Source organism: Sus scrofa, chromosome 10, assembly GCF_000003025.6.
Source record: "Sus scrofa isolate TJ Tabasco breed Duroc chromosome 10, Sscrofa11.1, whole genome shotgun sequence".
Lineage (NCBI taxonomy): Eukaryota > Metazoa > Chordata > Mammalia > Artiodactyla > Suidae > Sus > Sus scrofa.
In genome coordinates, this window is record NC_010452.4 from 64,501,251 (window position 1) to 64,521,567 (window position 20,317).

The 20,317-nt window shown below is 44.7% G+C and overlaps 1 protein-coding gene across 16 annotated transcripts in view; it reads left to right on the forward strand.

Moving 5' to 3' along the window:
- Positions 1 to 20,317, forward strand: part of PRKCQ (protein kinase C theta) — a 153,941-nt gene that overhangs the window by 58,663 nt on the left and 74,961 nt on the right. For 15 of the 16 annotated variants that reach the window (XM_021065023.1, XM_021065015.1, XM_021065010.1 and 12 more), the window contains 6 exons: positions 814 to 1,013; positions 5,121 to 5,181; positions 13,534 to 13,696; positions 14,850 to 14,881; positions 14,979 to 15,064; positions 18,715 to 18,844. In XM_021065023.1, coding sequence (XP_020920682.1) covers positions 814 to 1,013; positions 5,121 to 5,181; positions 13,534 to 13,696; positions 14,850 to 14,881; positions 14,979 to 15,064; positions 18,715 to 18,844 — 672 coding nt within the window. The remainder of the gene's footprint in view (positions 1 to 813; positions 1,014 to 5,120; positions 5,182 to 13,533; positions 13,697 to 14,849; positions 14,882 to 14,978; positions 15,065 to 18,714; positions 18,845 to 20,317) is intronic. The other variant, XM_021065025.1, reaches the window with a different exon arrangement.

Below are 20,317 nucleotides of genomic sequence, written 5' to 3' on the forward strand. Positions count from 1 at the left end.
ATATGGGAGTTCCCAGGCTAGGGGTCGAATTGGAGCTGCAGCTGCTGACCTACACCACAGCCACAGCAACACCAGATCCGGACCACATCTGCAATCTACACCACATCTTTAAGCCAATGAGTGAGGCCAGGGATTGAACCCATATACTCACAGACACTATGTCGGGTTCTTAACCCCCTGAGCTATTGTGTTTTGGGTTTTGTTCATGATGTTTTAAAGGGTTTTGCCTCTTAGTGTATTTACATCAAGTGGAACATTTTAAAATATCTTTTTAAAGGAACACTCATTCTAAGTGTGAAGCTATGCCACAGTATTTTTCAGATCAACACATGGCAGTTGTATATCGACTATTTTTTACAAGATGCCAGGGAACTTGACCAGTCATGTGTCCACCCCTTATGGATTAACAAAGGAGGGTTCCCAGAGGCCCCAAAGTGGAAAACCAGTAAAGAATGGGATCTAGGTCACTGCACCCTATCAGACATACCAGGCTTTGCTCCTGGGTTCAGACTCACAGAGAAGCGGCTGACTGTTGAACAGGACAGACTGGAAAAGGACATCACCAGTCCAAGAGGTGGTCAGATTTTTTTTGTTTCGTCAATTACCCAGGTTGACTTCTCAGTTGCATCCGTTACCTTGCCTGTAGACCTTGGAGTAGTCTCATTCTGTCCTGTGTTGTCTCTGATTGTTTTAGGTACCATCCTTCTTCCTAGCAGATGTATATCCTAGCAAGCAGAGGGCGTAGGTGCCACTCTAGGCTTCCTCCCCAGAGCCAGCCAAACGGGTAGCAAGGACATCTCTTTCTGTTCCTAGAGAATGGGCAGATGTATGTCCAGAAGAAGCCAACCATGTACCCGCCGTGGGACAGCACCTTCGATGCCCACATCAACAAAGGACGAGTCATGCAGATCATTGTGAAGGGCAAAAATGTGGACCTCATCTCTGAAACCACTGTGGAGCTCTACTCGCTGGCAGAGAGATGCAGGAAGAACAACGGGAAGACAGAAATATGGGTGAGTATCCAAGCCGTGAGCTTTATGGAAAGTGCATATCCCACTAACTGGTAAGCACCATAGTAGCTGAAGACTAGGTCAAAATCTCAGTGCCATCCTGCAGGTTTAATACGCTGGCCTTGAGTAAATGCCCCCCTACTTCCGTATCTATCGGTGGCTTAAAAATGACAGTGACTCTTCATGTGGATGTAGAAGGGGCTGACATACTCAAATCCCTCTGATTCTTATCTAAGGGGAAGAACGCTCTTAGGCTGTGAAGAGCTGTTTCTGACTTATACCTGTTAAAGTCAGCTCGGAAACATCAGAAATTCCCCATACCTTTAGAACCTGCCTGTGGTCTATTTATCAAGGTATCACATAGGTATCTTGATATCTTAGATAAGATGATGGGTAAAGAAGTGAGAAGAGAGAACAAAAATTGATTTAACGTTTGGTCTCTTGATCCTTCCTTTGAGCTTTTTGTAGCCATCATGTGTTCAGCTGAGCTTGCTTTGCTCTCAAAAGTACATTATACACAATCGGTGTTACTGCACCAAGTTTTTGAAAACTTAGGTCATAACTATTTTGGTAGCGAATGTTTAGAAATGTTAAAGGGAGGAATATAATATAAAAGCATAAAAAATTCTAGTGGACATTTCTGGGGTATGAAAATTAAAGAAAATATACTCGTAAAAACTGCTTTTACATGGCCCGAAACCCAGAAACTGTTCTCAAAAGTCTCTTATCGCATATGCAAAGGAGGAGACGCCTTCTGCTTCTTACAACTCAGATGGTTAAGAACTCCAGCCAAAAGATTTTCAAGTTGCAGGGTTCAAAATGGGAATGATACAAGACTAAAACCTAGATTTTTGGGTCAGTTGTGTATTTTTGACCTCAAAAAAGGTATTTTTTAGGAACGTATATGTATCTGTGTCACAAAAGTAATCTTTAAAGATACAGCAGGAGTTTTTCTTAAAGATCCCCATGCTTAGATGAGTTTGGGTCATTTAGTTTAGGGGATCATTTAGTTAGGGCTCAGCCTGGGGAGAGGGACATGGACACAGGATTCCTCTCAGGTTGCTGGCTATGCAAGTAGGAGAGGTTCAGTAGGTGGGTAATGTCACAGGTATGTGACTTTGTGTCAAAGGTTTATACCAACCAGGTGGCTCACGGTGGAGGCTGTAAGTGCCCTTGAATCATGGGAGTGCTGGGTTAGGCTCAGAGAAAGAAGAGAGAAACTGGAGAAAGGGTTTCTCAGTGTCTCCCCCCTTCCCATGTATTTCCCACTTTCTGCCTCATTTCAAAAAAGAAAAAAAAAAAAAAAGGAAAAGTCACCAAATCCCTAATTTTTGAAGTAGCATGCTGCTTGATTCCCCTTTCCATTAATGAAAGATAATGATTTTAAGAATTCTTTCATTAGGCATCACTGGCAAACAGGTAGCTTTTCTGTTTATATGTCTCAAAGTTGCATTTGATTTCTTGCCTAGACTTTTTCTGTTGTTCTCCTCACCGGACGTGTCCCATTTTTTTGCATATAGGGATTATCAAGGCATAAGCCCTTGGTGGCCCTTAGGTCCTCATTGGACTACTAAGCAGTCTCCCGACATTTTCTACTTTTGCTGTTTTCAAGGTTATTTCTCAGTTCACTTGTATTTGTAATGTTTAAGGGTCAGCAGATTGCACTAGACTTATAGTGTCCATTGCTTCTCCTGAAGTCTGCTTTCTCAACATTAACTTCTATTTTTTTTTTTTAATGGCATTCTCAGCATTGCCTCTCACCTCCGAAGAAATGATTCCATCTCCGAACATTAAGATTTTCCTTCTCTTTATCATGGTTTTCACTGTGATGTGGGCATCTCCTCCTCACTCTCAAAAACACGATGGAGGGAGTTCCCATCGTGGTGCAGTGGTTAACGAATCCGACTAGGAACCATGAGGTTGTGGGTTCGGTCCCTGCCCTTGCTCAGTGGGTTAACGATCCGGCGTTGCCCTGAGCTGTGGTGTAGGTTGCAGACGCGGCTCGGATCCCGAGTTGCTGTGGCTCTGGCGTAGGCCGGCGGCTACAGCTCTGATTTGACCCCTAGCCTGGGAACCTCCATATGCCGCAGGAGCGGTCCAAGAAATAGCAAAAAGACAAAAAACAAACAAACAAACAAACCACAATGGAATACGCCTTTCTATGGGTGTGTTTTTTTTTCCAGCAGCACAGTGGTTTAATTTCCTCCATCACCACTAGTTCCTGAAGATTGATGAGGTTGCAGTCACCTGGTACCAGTTTTTCTCACTTCCGTTGAGAAGGATCCCTCTTTCCCTTGTTCTTCTAGTTTTCTGTTTGCCTCCATATGTATTAGTCCTTAATGCAGAGAATGGTGGTGCATATACTGATGTTGAAAGCACATCTCTTTCCGTTAATCTGTGTAAGCTTGCATGAGAATATGTAGTTAACCAAGCAGTACAAGCTTGTCACGTCATAGAACCCTAATTGTAGGGATGCTGTGACATAGGCATCCCTGTGATGTCAGTTTCTCAGAGATCTTTAAACCTGTGTGACAAGCACACGGTCGCACAGCCGGCGAATGATTTAGCCATGATGCATATTCGATCCTGAGTTCAACCAGACACTTCTTACAATTTTTCAATCATTCTGGTTACTCATGGATACATGGGTGTGATGCTCAACAGTGACCTTCAGTTCACCTTTGTATTCCTTTTAGCATATTAACAGCAAGGTGTTCTGGTTTAGTATATTATTGGTCATGGTCAGATTATCTCAGACGTTACCATTTTCCCCCTTATGTCGCATCGCATGATTTCCTGCATCGTGTCTTAAAATGTCACTTTGTCTGGTCCCTTCTACATAATGATACTGAAATAGATTTTTAATCCCTTCCTGGATCAATCTAATTTTTAAAGTTTTTCAGGTTTCTTTCTTTTCTTTTTTTGCTTTTTAGGGCCACGTATGCATCATATGGAAGTTCCAGTCTAGGGGTCAGAGGACCCTACACCAGAGCCATAGCAATGCGGGATCTGAGCCACGTCTGTGACCTACACCACAGCTCATGGCAACGCCAGATTCTTAACCCACTGCACAAGGCCAGGGATCAAACCCACGTCCTCATGGATACTAAACTAGTTGGGTTGGTTACCACTGAGCCATGGCAGGAGCTCCTAAAAAGTTTTTTTATTGAAAACATAGATGATTTACAATATCATATTAGTTTCAGGTGTGCAGCACAGCGATTCAGATACATAGATAGATACGTAGATATGTTATTTCCAGTTGCTTTTCCCTTACAGGTTATTAGGTAATATTGAGTGTGGTTCCCTGAGCTGTACAGTAGGTCCCTGTGGGTTGTCTATTTTATACACTAGTGTGTGTGTGTTCATCTCAGCTTCCTAATTTATACCCCCATCCTCTTTCCCTGTTGGTAGCCATAAGTTTGTTTTCTCTGTCTGTGTGTCTCTCTCTGTCTTGGAAATAAGCTCATCTCTACCTTTTTAAAAAATTCCCCGTGTAAGTGATATCGTGTGGCATTTATCTTCCTCTGTCTGGCTTTACTTCATTTAGGTTGATCATCTCTAGGTCCATCCAATCTCAGTAGAATTTCCCGCAGCAGATTACCCAGCACTTTCCAAAGGAAACAGGCTCTTCTTGCGAAAGAAAAAGGCAACTCCCATTTAAACCCCGATTCACCTAGAGGCAGGTGTATCCAGGTACCGCAAAGCAGGACTTCTCTTTCCTTCCGACAGGAACCTATGTGTTTTCCAGGTGACCTCGTCCGACCCTCATGTTCAAGATCTGAATCTACACTGTAGGACAGCCCTTCACATAAGCAGCAGGGAGGGCAGGAAAACCAGATGGAAACAGAAGCAGAGTTTGGCTTTCTCCTTAAGGCAGTTATGATCTGTCTCCAGGGCGAATGAATGAGTTGCTGAGGAGTTTTACTAAAAGAAGGGCTCTGTTCATAGGTGCTGCGCTGTCCTGATGACAATGGGAGTGAGTTAAGCGAAGGGGAGCGGGGCTCGGGTGCGGCCCGGGCAGCTCCCCTTCCCAGACTCGCCCGTCGTGATGCGTCCTGCTCAGCCCCGGTCTCCCATTCTGACCCATGTTTCTTTCCTTCTCCCCAGTTAGAGCTGAAACCGCAAGGCCGGATGCTAATGAACGCAAGATACTTTCTGGAAATGAGTGGCAAGTGGCATTTCTTATTCCTGTTTGGGGGTGAGGGGGCATGTCGTGTCCTATGCGACGTATTTCACTTTTCCGACAACAAAGAAAAGGGCAGCACAGGGAATTCTCTTAAAATTCCCAGTGGTACCCAAGCACGAGTTGAACCTCTGCTATGTGGGGCCAGATAAGCATAGAAATAGAAAACATTTAGAGCATCAGGGTTTTGTGTGTGTGTGGGGGGGAAACAGAATGATTTATTTTATTTTATTTTTATTATTATTATTATCTTGGTCTTTTTGTCTTTAGCGCCACTTCCCGCGGCACACGGAGGTTCCCAGGCTAGGGGTCGAATTGGAGCTGTAGCCACCGGCCTTCACCACAGCAATGCAGGATCCAAGCCGCGTCTGCGACCTACACCACAGCTCACGGCAACACCAGATTCTTAACCCACTGAGCGAGGCCAGGGACTGAACCCGCAACCTCATGGTTCCTAGTCAGATTCATTAACCCCTGAGCCATGATGGGAACTCCCAGAATGATTTACTGATATATTTTAAAAATTCTGTTGGAATATAGTTGAGTCACAGGTGTGCTGGTTTCAGGTGGACAGCCGAGGAAATCAGCTCTATGGCCATTCCTTTTCAATTCTTTTCCCCATATTGATAATTATATAGTATTGCAATTTCCCTGTGCTATACAATAGGCCCCTCTTACCTATTTTATATATAATAGTGTGTACATATCAATCCCAACTTCCTATTCGACCCCTCCCCCACCCCATGTAACCCAAAGTTTTTAAACGGTGTGAATTCATATGCCCAGTGCATTTCTAGCCTTTTGTATTTTCATTTTGGGGCTTAATATAAATGCCCCTTAAGGCTCTGCTTCTGTGTCACTGTGTGTGGACACAGTCTGCGTATAAATGAGGTGAAGTAACAAGTTGTCACACCACCAGGAAAATGCAAATGAAATAGAAAACAGATAAATATTTTCCTTAACTCTGTAGTAACGACATGCAAACGTTTCGAGTTGTCACCTCAAATCCTTTTAGGAACAAGGAAGGAAAAAGTGCATCGCGAAAGAGTTTCAGTCCCACCTCACACGCAGACACTGGTCACAGAATGACATGTACCAGCCGTGTGCGTGGCGCCTGTGACAGCTCCTCAGGTCCTTTGGCTGCATTTATTGCGCGTTGACAAAGGGCTGTTTAAGTGAATCAAGTGCCCCTACTCATAAGATCTTCATCCCCAGAGTGAATCTGTGAACGCACTGAAATCAGAAGAAACTGATTTCACTTTTTCCTAGGTTTTCCTCCCAAGAAGCAAGTTTTTAGTTTTAGAGATTTGTGGTGGTTTCTGGGGTTTTGCAGAACATACGCAATCGCTTTGGGTCTGCATTTAAATAAATACCTTAGAAAAACATGTTATGAGGAAATGAGGGGACCTTGACCATTCACCAGATATTTGCTGATATTGAGGCACTGCTATTGATATGGTGATGGTGTGGTTATTTTTCTAAGGGGCCCTTGCCGTTAAGATATAGCCTGAGATGTTGGTAGATGAGATACCATGATATCAGGGATTTGCTTCAAAATAGCCATTGGCACAGGGTTGGGGAGGCAGATGGGGTACATTGGAAGACAGTGACTATGGATTAGTACCTGTTGAAGCTGGATGATTGGCCCTAGGAAATTAATTACAGAATTTGCTCAACTTCTGTGTATATTTAAAATTCTCCATAATAAAATTTTATTTTTAAGAAGAAAAAATCCTAAGAAAGGAAAAAATACTGTCTGAACTTTTCTTCTTGTTTCTTGTGGAGACTAGATACATAGTACCTGTCATTGTTTTTGAATCAGCCAGATGATATAGCATGCGCATAAGACAGCTGAATAAATGGGCTTGCATTAAAATGAAAGTACTGGCCTAAATGGTAATACCTGTATTACATGAATTCCTCAAATAAGAGAAAGTGTACTCTATTAGTTGAAATGTGATACAATATAAATTGAAGAAAGTCTTCCATTGGAATGCAAATTTTTTTTTGGTAAAAGGCTTTAAGATCACTGTTTTGAAGACAATTTCGTGGTTATTCATCCTATTATTATGGAACTTAAATTTTTGTCTTAGCAAATTCAAGTGAGGAAAAGCAATGCTATTTCACTAAGAATAATTACACAAGCCCAAGAAGGTTTTTTGAGGAATAAAACTTGGTAGTATTTAAAATTTTATGTCTAGACCCCAAATTGAGACTCCATCTGTAAATGTTTATGTATTTTTTAAAAAGCCCTAGTTTTTAACAATCAATATTACAGGAAAACCCAACTAGAAAATTCCTTATTGAGGACCAAAAGTATAGCATATCATTCAGTTTTAAGATTGCTTACTATTACACATAAGAAATAGTTTTCTGGGAGTTCCTATCATGGTACAGCAGAAATAAATCCGACTAGGAAACATGAGGTTGTGGGTTTGATCACTGGCCTCACTCAGTGGGTTAAGGATCCGGCATTGCTGTGAGCTATGGTATAGGTTGCGGATGTGGCTAGGATCTGACATTGCAGTGGCTCTGGCATAGGCCGGAGGCTACTGATTAGACCCCTGGCCTGGGAACCTCCATATGCCATGGGTGTGGCCCTGGAAAAGACAAAAAGACAAAAAAAAAAAAAAAAGATTCAGGAAACCAAAACATGAATTCTTACACTAGGGGAACTTAAACCCTGGTTGGAGAAGTGGTACAGATTAAATAATTAGAGAAGAATTAAATCCTAAACCACATAAATACTGATTAATCAAGGTTATCTTCATTTCAGAAAATTCCATATAGCAGGCATTGAAAGATAGGCAGAGTTGAGATTTGCAAAGAAGATGGATAACCTCCCAGGAGGAAAAAAATTGTAGACTTGAGCAAAAAATATGAATGGCCAGAGGGCTATGAAAAGAACCAGTCTAGGTAGACCAGTAGCCCCCACAAAGATCAGAATGAAGAATCAAAGACAGATACTGGAGGTCTTGAAAGCAGATGAGAGAGACGTGTAGCTTGGGGAAGTCACCAACAAGTATTCATAGAATGCCATGGGACCACAGAGGGGCGAAGAATACACCAGCAAAACCAGGTATAGGTGGGCGGAGGTGAGGGAGCGAGGAAAGTGGGACAAGGCAGATGCTAGTGAAGATGATTTCTGAGTTGAAGGCTAAGTGACTCCTACTAATGTGTGGGAGAAGGCGTGGTGGGGAAGAGCAGTAGCTGGTCTGTCTAGATGGGAGCAACTGAGCAAGGGTCCAGGCAGACGGTACCTCCGGGTGGAGGCCTGGCTCGAGTGTGGAGTGTGAGGTGGAACAGGTCAGCGGGCATGTCTGCAAGATGTACATGTATCAGATGAGTCTGGACATTTTCCTGCAGATAATCTGCAAACACTGAAAGGCTAGAGGCAGCGGGCAAGGGCGGGGGGACAGGGATGTGGCATGCTCTGTATGGGGCTTTACACAGTTCATTCGGGCAGCTGGTAGGAGAGTGACTGAGATTCAGCAAGAGGTAATGACATGTAAGCAGGGGGTAAAACGGAAGCATACGAGCAGACAACCTTCGGCAGAAACAGCTGATGGATTAATGTGGGAGGTAAAGGAAAAGGAGGGGATAAAAATTACTCCCAGGTTTCCGAATAAGTGGAGTTATAATTAAGGAAGCAAATACAAGGGAATAGGTTACTGGCAAAAACGATAAGTATAATTTTTGGACCGACTGAATTTAAGTGCTGGTAGACACTCGAGTTGGAGGGATCAACAGAGAGGTAAAATACTCAAGTCTGAAACAGGAAGGTGAGCTATCAACATGGACTTGTAATGGACTCCTCTGGATGACTTTTTCTCACAAAGCCTTGGAGGTGTCTCTTTTTCCCCTTGGCCATGCCCACTACATGTAGAAGTTCCCAGGGCAGGGACTGAACCTGCGCCACAGCAGCAACCTTAGCTGCTGCTGTGACACCGCTGGATTCTTAATCCACTGTGCTGCAAGGGAATTCCTTACAAAGCTTGGGAGAGGAAGGGGAGGATGCCAGGTTTGGAGATCACAACATCTCTGGTGGAGGAGGGTGCTCACGAGAGCAGAGTTCTGGCTAGACAGGCAGTCAGGCCAGAAGTGGGCTAACAAGTGGCTGCGAACAAGAAACTAGATCCAGGTAAAGTGGGCTAACAAGTGGCTGCGAACAAGAAACTAGATCCAGGTAAAGTCTAGTGTTTACCGGGTGGAAGGGAGGGAAGGACTGACAGGAAAGGAAGATGAGCTCTGAGAGAGGAAGGTGTGACCCTTCGTCCTGAATGGTGAAGGATTCTGCGTCCCCATCTGTGGCGTGCTGGTAGGTAACTGAACAGATAAAGAAAAGTGTAGGGAAGTGTGAACCTCTGAGGTGGGGGGACTGGATGGTGCATGTGAACATCGAAGCCAGCAAGAGTGATGGTGGGAAAGCAGAATAAGAAAAGAGAAAGTGATTCTGGCGAAGAGAACTCTCCATCACCAGTGGAGATTTTTAAAAGAGTGACTTGGGTGCTGAGAGCATGGACCAATTACTTCCCTGTAAGGAAAAGGAGGGAAGAGGGTATCTCAGGGTGGAGGCATGGCTAGAGTGTGGAGTGTGAAGCTGCCCTTTAAGGGTGCAGGTGAGAAGATGCTATTGCAAATGTTATCTGACACAATCTCTTAACCCCATTCATTTGCTTTCCTTCCCCATCTCCTCTGCTACCTACTCCCATTACGAACTTCCCAGTCCACATATTTTGAGAGATGGTGTCAACATTATTTCCCTTCATTCAACTTTTGTTTTTAAAGACTCTCAAAGCATTGTGATGATGCACTTAGAATGGGCACCCCTTTTCATCCACACTGCCATGGAATCTTGTTCTTACTTTCTTTTCTTAGGGACTCTATTATTTCATTTCTATAACCATACCCCTGGACCATATTCTAATCACCTACCCATGGCATAACTGGAATTTTATAGGCTTTCCTATATCCAGTCTACTTCCTTTCCTAAATCTGTTCCTTACTCAAGTACAATTTCCCCCAAACACCACTTCTGTCACATCACATCCTGCTCAAGAACACTGCAGTGGCCCTTGTTGGTGACTTCCCCAAGCTACATGTCTCTCTCATCTGCTTTCAAGATGTCTTTCCTTCTGGGCTCTCCTTGCATGAAAGCAGTGGTTGAACCCCATCTTATTTGTCTCTTTAACTCCAGCTCCGGGTTGCATGCTAGGTACATAGGAGGCACTCAAAGAATGTTTGTTCAGCTGTTCATTTGGACTCTGGCATTTAGAAATTTCTTTTAGATCTCCACACAGTGACTATTCCAAACAGTCCCAAACTCCTTGGTTTCTGAAGGCATCTAATTCCTCTTTTACTCTTGGAGGTTGGCCTTACTGCCAGTGTAATGGGAGAGACCCTGTCTTCTGTGAGTCTCCGCACTTGAGGATACAGCTGGTTCTTCCTGCATTCTCTCCCCGCTCTTCTGCCCCGGAGGAAGTACCTCCCTTGCCTGGCCTCTCGACTCTCATCCCAAGCAGCTCTGTGGCATCAACCACGCTTCCTCTTCAGAATCTCCATCTTTTTCCTTCTCTCTTTGGTGTCCACCTCATTGGCAAGACATACTTAATTCCTTTCCTTCCCTGACGCATTTCTTGAAAATGTCGCTTAATAAATGAGTCTCTCTTTCTTCACGACTCCATCAATTCTTAAACCGTTAGAGTCTGGCTTGTATTTCAACCAACCTGCTAAATGGCTCTCTCTGAGAGAATAAATCCTCAAAACAAATTCATCTTTCTTAATCTTCAGTTCCCTTGACATCTCTATATTGGCCAGTGTGGAGAAAAACCATCCTTTCTTGGCTTGTCCAATGTAATGTTATTCAAGTTTTCCTCTTAATTTTTCAGCTGCCTCTTTGTGGCCTCTTTTGTAATTCCTTTTCCTACCTCCTAAAAAATGCAAGTGTACTTATCTCCAAGTCTGTTCAACACTATCATATACTGTTCTTCCTGACCTGGCTGTTAGCCACTCAAAGTTGGGGAAACATCTCACAGTTTTTTAGAACATTCAGCATAGCAATTTGCTCATGGCTTCCCAGGAAACATTTGTGATTTAATTGACTGCAACAAGTGATAGATTAAACTAAATAAATAGATTAGGCACCATTGCTATAAAAGAATTAGCCAAACATATAAAAACCAATGAGCTTATTCAAGCCAGTAAACAAACAGACGACCAAACTACTTTAGAAATAAACAGTGGATACAAGAAGAATTTTTAAAATTCTGAGTTTTTAAACATTTACATCCTTGGAATAATTGAAATAGAGGATAAAGGAAATCACAGGAAAGAATAAGGGAATGAATTCATTTCTAGCATTCTTCACACTTTTAAATGTACAATACTATATTCAAATACACAGACTATGTCATATTTGTATGTATTTTAAATATAACTCCATGGAGTTATATATAGAGTGTACTATTATGTACATAAAATAGCTTGTATAGAAGACTATATACATTATTATATATTGTTATATAATATATGTTTTATATATACATATAATTGTTTACAGTACTACAGATAGGGGTCCCAGAATAATTCACTTCCATCCCTGAATTTAAAAGTAAATGTATGCTTTATTTCATTTCATCTGGACCAAAATAGAAATGAGTCAAATCTTACTGACAAATGACCTGCTATATCAGTCACAAGTTGTAAATGGATCTCTACACTTAAACTAGAACTTGTGGAAGAAGAAAGCAGTTGCCTCAGTGACCCTAAATTTAATCCCTTATTCACCAGGCCTAGTTTATTTCCAGCCCAGTTTCTTATAAAAAAGACCTGACCTGCCTGACTTTGAAGTTTTAGGGAAAGTATTAAGCCCTTATCTAAGGGAACTCTGTATTAGGAATGCTTTTTAGCTGGGAGTTTGGCATTTCCATAAAACAAACCTACCAAATGGACATTGTTCTCTATGGTGGACCACTGTGGGGAAGATCTTAGCCCCAGAATGTGTCCTGGGACCAGGCTGAGTCCTGGGGAGAGGTCTCCACCTGCACATCCCACCTTTGTCCACCCGTGTTTCTAGCCTTGCCTGATAAGGGGTGTAGAAAAAAAGGTACTTTGGCAGGAACATTTGCCACAAATGTGTTGTCAGCCTCTACCATGGCTTAGCCAGAGTGGAAATAATTTAGTTCAAATATTGTTAACTTTGTATTTGTGAAATATGAGCACCTTATTCTTGTTAAACCTCCAATTTTTTGTATTTGGAAAAAGAAAACGAATAGAATAAGCCATCCAAGAATCTTCAAGCTACTTATAATCCTAGAATTATCATCATTAAATTCTTATTTTAGCATTTATGATTATTTTTATTACCTCTTTCTTGTTTGCCATGCCATACTCTCCCCCATGCTGGAGTTTCCACCATGGTGTTTAACCATGGCTGCCTTGCTATCATGTGTGTTCTCTGGACTTGGGCTTCAGCCAGGGCTATTCTTCTCACTGGTGTTCGCAGAATTCTGCCAGCCTTTTGGGAAGATGTCATCTGAGCACAGGGCACTGTGGACACTTAATACCCAAAGTATCTGCTCCAGTGTCCAGAGCCCAGTGTGAACTGTGGAATGTGAATGTGACGATTTGATTTAGATGACTAGGTAACATCCAGGATTACCTAGACAGTTAAAAAAAAAAAAAGGGCAGGGATCTGTTCGTCTCTGGCCCTTTCCACAGTGACCAACACAGTCTGTGGCTGGTGCCTCTGATTAGTATGGCCACAAGGAACCAGGGCATAAACAACTCCCCAAAGTTCTTTTGCCTTCCCACGTCTGGCCAGCTCCCTACTGTCTACTCTTACACACTTTACTGTGTCCATAAACAACCTGATGCAAAGCATCCTGGGACCTAAAAAAAAAAAATGTCATTTCCAGGTTGCTGCCAGTAACCACATCATTCTCTAGAATTACAGGCAGAAGAGTCTTTGCCACTTCCTGCCTTTTCTGGCTGACTCATCACTGACAGTGAACAGGAGAAGTTGATAAATACCTTCAAAGTTCTGACTTCTGGTGTTAAACGTTGAGGATAGCTCAGTGCTGTGAAAGGGGAGTGAAGGACGGGGGCCAGTAGTCCAGCCTCATTGTTTCAATCCTGTAACAGTAGACCCTCTGATAATTCTGTTACGGGATGAAGGAAGGTCCCTCAGTATTGTACCCACCTTAATAAGCACTTGGGATCATTCGGACCTCGGTGCTTGTTGACCTCCTTGTCCATCTCCATCCCTCACCCCCGCTCACCCCCGCAGTGACAGCCCTGTTGCAGAATGTCACTCTGCTCCCTGTCCTCTTCCTACAGACACAAAGGACATGGGTGAATTTGAGACCGAAGGCTTCTTTGCTCTGCATCACCGCCGAGGAGCCATCAAACAGGCCAAAGTCCACCATGTCAAGTGTCACGAGTTCACCGCCACCTTTTTCCCACAGCCCACGTTTTGCTCCGTCTGCCATGAGTTTGTCTGGTACGGTAACTTGGCCTTCCCCTCCAAGCTTCAGTTATCCATCAGGCCCGGCATGCTCCGCCTTGGCAGCCGTCCTGGAATAAGCCCTAGCCAAGAGTTTGCAGTGGTCTTAGGTGGGTGGAGAAGGCTCAGAGGCTGTGGTCCTCAAGGGCATTTTCGTAATGTGGCTCCGGTAGAGTAGAGCGAGGAAGCTACTAGCTCCCTCAGGAAAGGGTTGCAAGGACTTTCCTTTCTAATTAAATGGGAGGCTCGTGGGGTGAGTGGGGAGGGACAGAAGAGGAGATATCTTTATTGTGAGTACAGTTTTACAGTTGAAACTGCCACCACCTCGCCAGCCCAGCTTGTGCCAGTAGTAACGTCTGCAAAAGGCAGCACTTGCCCGTTGGAGCTAATGGGCTGAGATGTTTACAAGACTCTTGGGGGTCTTAACAGCCCTCGAACCGAGATTGGTTCAAGCCTCAGTAACCACACAGCGAAGGCTATGGTAGATTGGAGACTTGAAATGGCTTTTCTTTCTGGTCTCAGCCACCTCACCTCTTAGGGGGTGTTCTCTCCTCTGGGCTATTGCAGAATCCGTTCATGCACAAGCCCAGCTCCACCAGGGTAGCCAAGGGTCAAATAGACTCTGGATGGATTTCCATCAACTGTTTTTGTCTAATGACTTAAACTTCCTTCCTTTGTAAGAGGGAATATTACTCAGGAATTGGTCTTAAGCTGGACAGTTTATTAGTTGCAAATATTCTCGGATACTTCAAAGAGAAAGTTAATGTTACACAGATAGCTTTCCTTACCTGTAATGAGCTCAGTGAGACAGTGAATTTCTAAGCATAGATGTGCAATTTTGCTACTAGGAGCCCATGATCCATTTTTACCTTGGGCATATTTGTTGCTACATGTTTGCTTGGAAAATACGTGAATGGGAGGGAACTCAGCAACTTCTCATTTATGTAATTATCAGACTTTTAACAAAGCAGTGTAAATTGAAAGAAAAAAAATACGTTAGCACTCTTGGCCAGTAACAGACTGGGGCTGCTGATCAGGAAATGCTCTGTGATAGGAGGATGCTACAAGATCTGTTCATCTTTTAAATGTTTTTGGTACCACTCTTGACTCAAAGGTCCGTATAAATATTCAATCATGTGCTTTATTGCAGGGGCCTGAACAAACAGGGCTACCAGTGTCGACGTAAGTAAGAAAGATTTCTGTTGTATTATCGTCATTCTTTTCTGTTGAGGTGTCCCTGAACTTCTGAAAATCTCAAGCTATAGTCTTTTCTTTTCAGAATGTAATGCAGCAATTCACAAGAAGTGTATTGATAAAGTTATTGCAAAATGCACAGGATCAGCTATCAACAGCCGAGAAACCATGGTACGTATGGATCTAGATTCCATCTGATAATTTTTACCCTGATGTTAAAGTTTACAGCCCGCTAATGCTTGTTAATAATGCCTGCTTTCGAGCCTTTAAATTTTTCAGTGCACCCCAGTACCCCAAAACCCTTTCCTTTTCTATGATGATTGTTACTGAGATCCAGACTCGGGGATGAATAAGAAAGCACAAGAAGCATCTTAATGAGTCTACCTTTTTCAGAAAAAGTCCTTAGAAAGGGGCCAGAAAGCACAGTTTTGATCCATCATATGACAACAAGCCTCATGGCATCAACATGTAGAGAGACATTTAAAGAGCGGGGGTTGGTAGATGCAAACTGTTACATGTAGAATGGATAAGCAATGAGGTCCTGCTGTATAGGACAGGGAACTATATCCAGTCTCTTGGGAGAGAACATGATGGAAGATAGTATGAGAGAAAGTACATATGTATGGCTGGGTCACTTTGCTGTACAGCAGAAATTGACACAACATTGTAAATCAACTATATTAAAAAAAAAGAGAGAGAGATTGAAGCAGGGGTTCCCATTGTGGTTCATTGTGGCTCATTGGGTCACAAACCCAACTACTATCCATGAGGATGCAGGTTCAATCCCTGGCCCCACTCAGTGGATTAAAGATCCGGTGCTGCCGTGAGCTGTGTTGTCGATCACAGATGTGGCTTGGATCCAGCAGTGCTGTGGCTGTGGTATAGACCAGCAGCTGCAGCTCCAATTTGACCCCTAGCCTGGAAACTTCCATATGCTGAAAGTGCAGCCCTAAAAAAGAAAAAAAAAAAAAGATTGAAGCAAAAAAAAGAACTTTATAAGGTTTTCATAGAAATATTCTTATCATATACATGTATGCTGTACTAACCTAATAATGCACTTTACAATTTAAAAATTAAGAAGTAAACTGGCCCAACTCTGGCTCTGTTCATGAAGCCAGCTCAGCTGTATGGCAGCTATCATTCTAAAAAAAATTAAAAAGAGGTAGGTGGTTATTAAATATAGATGGGAGCATTTACATGGATGATGACAGAAGTATCATTCTTACATTGAGAAGCCCATATTTCTTTCAGAATGACCTTTGAGATGTATCATCTGGGGACAAGTCAGACTTTGTGGGGAAGGGAGGCAGGTGAAGCTGGAGAGATAGGGGCAAGCCAAATGGTCCATCCTGGCAGGAGTGCAAGAGGTCCAGAGCCCGCAGGGAGGAGCCACTGGTGGACAGGAAGGGAGTAGAAGGAGAAGATTGCAGGTGAAGGTAGGTTTGAAGACGGGGCAGGGGGTGGACAGATGAGGGGGCTTCCCTTGGACAACGTAGGTCCTCCATGAGGTCTGAGGACCAGGGAAAGAAGGATGAGAAAGCAGCAGGTGGCTCTGAGGAGAAAGGAGGACCTGGAAAATAATCATCTCAAAGATGGAAAAGCGAGGGGATTCCAGAAGAGCAGCAGGCTTGCCAAGCCCATCCGTTGGAGTTGGAGGGTAGGAAGGTACCAGACTGCCCCAGTGTGCGATCTTCTCCAGCAAAGGGGCAGGCCAAGAGATGGCACATGGATTGAGTTTTTCAGAGTAGTGTTACTTTTAAAATTCGTGTCAGAAAGGGATAATGTCGTATTACAAATGACTCTGCTAAGGCTCGGAAAGGTTAAAGTCTTTTGTCCAAAGCCAGCCACCTGTAAGTGATGGAGCTGGGACTAAAATTCAGATCTCAGTCTCCCAGACCAGTGCTTTTGTTTGTTTAAATTGAAGGGCCACTTCCCTGTGTACCCTCTGTCTCTTTACTCGATGCCGTTAGCTTTCCTGGAAAAATCACAAATTGTAAGTGCGACTGTTACTTCCATGGCCCATGTCCAGTAGAACTAGGATGAGAACCGCAAGGATAATTTTAAACTTTTGTAGTATCCTATTAAAGGAAAATGCAAAAGGTGGAATTAATCTTAACCATATACCTTAACTCAGTCTGCCCATGTTAGCATTTCAATATGTAATCAATATAAAACATTGAGATATTTTACATTATTTTTTTCACACAAAGTCCTCAGACTCCAGGGTGTATTTCATACCTACAGCACTTCTTTTCAGCACCTTGCCAAGTGTACCTTTGGCCCTCAAGGGTAAGTGACTGCCGTGCTAGAAAGTACACATCTGAAGTCTTCCTCACATGGAACTTGAACCATGTGGACTTGGCTTCAAGATTTGAAATTGAAATCTTCCAGCCTGGACCTTGACATCAATGGGTCCTATTTATGTGGAAACGTTTATATGAAATAGGAGTTCCAAAAGGCATTTTTTTCTTGGTTGGACATGTCTGCAGTAAGTGCTGGGTGACTTTTAAGCTGTTCTAAAGACTGAGTGCTAACCAGTATCCACAGCACCAATGGGTATCCCTTTAATGAAGTTGGTTGCTTTCCTTGCACGTTCTCAAATGAATTAATTACAGCTTTCCGTAGAGACTATAAGTCTCAAGTAAGGAAAACTTTTTACGCTGCCTGAGAATATTGGTGTTCTTACCAGGAATCAAAATGCCTGGTTTGCTGTTGTTCGTGTCCTAAGTTCGATTAAAAGGGAGAATTTAAACTCTGAAATGCTGTAAGAAAATCTGCATTATATCAACTACCAGCAGCCCTCTGTCTGCTCCCTCTCCCCATGCCTTAAATCATCACAATTATTTTGAGAGAGAGAGCACTAATGGTGAAAGAGGGGCTAGGCTCAGAGATACCCCAGCTCGATGGCTGTGTGTCCTAGACAAGTATCCTGCCCGCCTGTCAAGTCAGGACACCAGCAGAGGCTCCTTCAAATGAGGTATTTAGAGGATTGCACAAGACATCACACTTGTTAAAGAGAACACACGTGGAATTCCTGTTGTGGCTCAGTGGGTCCAAACTGGACTAGAGCGGGTTCGCTCCCTGGCCCCACTCAGTGGGTTAGGGACCCAGCTTTGCCTTGAGCTGTGGTGTAGGTTGCAGACATGACTCGACTTGGATCTGGCATTGCTGTGGCTGTGGTTGGATCTGGCATTGCTGTGGCTGCAGCTCCAATTTGTCCCCTAGCATGGGAACCTCCATTTGCTGTAGGTGTGGCCCTAAAAAGAACAACAACAAAAAAAGTAATATGCATGATACGTTTGTTCACAGCACCTGGCAAACCATTAGGGACCTCTTGCCTCCCTGGTTTATGTATAACGAGGGTGAAAACGCTCCCACTTTCAGCTCACACACTCACAAACCAGTGCCTCCAGAGGAGCCATGATAGAGCATTTTCCAAAGGTTAATTCGCTAGTTCTAGGCTGAAAGAGAAAAGGACACACTGACATTACAGTAAAGCAGGGAGGTATGTTTACTGAGCTCCCATGTAAATAAGTAACCCTGGTCTCCTCTCCCTGAACTCTTAACCCATATGTGGGAACACCGCCACCGTCTCCAGCTACCTGATGGGCATATCTCACACCCTCGCCCTTGACCCAGGAGAGGGAAGAGCTCCCTGTCATCTTTGAATACAACTCTAAGCCTTGACCAGTAAAAATTCCAGTTTCCAGCACGCAGCATTCCAGTGCTTTAATTGTTGTGCCCTGCTCACGCACCTGCTGGGACCCGAGAAGGGGGCCCTGGGCACACGCGCACTGTCCCACGCTCTCCTCCTCTTGCAGTTCCACAAAGAGAGGTTCAAGATCGACATGCCGCATAGATTCAAGGTCTACAACTACAAGAGCCCGACCTTCTGCGAGCACTGCGGGACCCTGCTGTGGGGCCTGGCCAGGCAGGGACTCAAGTGCGACGGTGAGTCCCCCGGAACCCCTGGGGGTGGGTTTGCAGCTTGGATGGACAGGATGAAGAGTGCTGCCACCGTGAGGGAGAAGCTTGGACAGCAAACCTCTGCTGCTCTTTCCTTCCCTGCCACCACCCTGTTGCTCACACCCCAGAGAGGTGCGCAGTTGACAGAGGTCAGCTGTCACAGCTCCTGGCCGGACACCTTCTGGGGTACCTGCTCTGGGGCCTGGGGTGGGGGGGGAAGGCAGCATTTTCCTCTGATGGGTGCTGCCCCTGGCATCTCCAGCTGGGTCCCTGCCACTCACTTTGCACCAGCAAGTACCATTCTGCCTGTGGCTCTGTCTGGGGAGCAAGCCCGGCTGTGCTGGTGGAGGGTCCGGCCCAGAGAGAATCCTGTGACTTCAGCTGGAGAGCATGTCCCCTGTCCCCGACGTGTGCTGGGGACCCCCAGCACACAGGAAGGGGCCCAGCCCAGCTTGGACTCTGATGGTTCCTGCGGGCAGCCTGTCGGCAGAACCCAGACTGGCCGCCTTCTACCCATCAAGGAATTCAGCCCAACCCTGAGACAGAGCAAAGCAGGCCTTCTTTCTCTCAAAGTCCAGGTTGCTAAGGCAGTAACCTTTAGGAACGGAGATGCTGGGCTGAGGAGGTAGGAACAATTCCAGCAAGAACTAACAAGGCACTTGTGCCTTTTTCGTGGGGCTGAGGGTGGGACAGAGGCCAGAGAACCTACTTAAAACAGAGGTTCCTGGCTTGTCAGGGACCTTTTCATTTTAAATTATTAAACATAGATGTTGCTTGATTTTTTCTGGACAGCTCCATCATTTAGGCCATACACATCTTTTAAGTGATACTGATGGGGGCCTTGAGGAGGAAGGTCACCTTGAGCAGCTTCCTTGTCCTCATCCCAGCTGCCTCCCCATGTCTGGTGGAGGCTGGCGTGATACCTTCACGGAGGCAGGAGGGGTGAGGCTTTCGCATCATGACTGTAGACAAACCCACAAGTGGCCGGGGTCCACCCTGCGCTCTCCTCCCGACCTCCTGCACCTGTTCAGGAGTGTGTGCTCAGGTGGGCGGGGCGTTATAGAGCATCTTCTGGAGCTCACGGGCAGGAGGTCATTTCAGAGGGTTCTGCTCTGACAAAGAGGATGGAGACAATCGAATCCCCCTTCCAATGGCTCCCTGTTCCTGCGACAGTCTCACAATTGGGTCTTTTCTCCCTGGAGCCCGGGTGCCCACCTGCGGAGGCCAGCTGGTCCCCACAGCAGGGTTATGCCGCAGCTCGGAACTTCCGCGAGGGTTCCTTGGCATTGTTCCACGGCTCCACGCCCTGCCCTGGTCTGCCCTCTCCTAACATTCTTGCTTCTCCCTCCCACCCTTTCCTCACCCGGCCTCCAAGCTCCCTCCCCGCCCTCTCTTCTCTCACCCCCTCCCCTCCCCCCTCCTCCCCTCCCCTCCCTCCCACTCCCCTCCACTCCATCT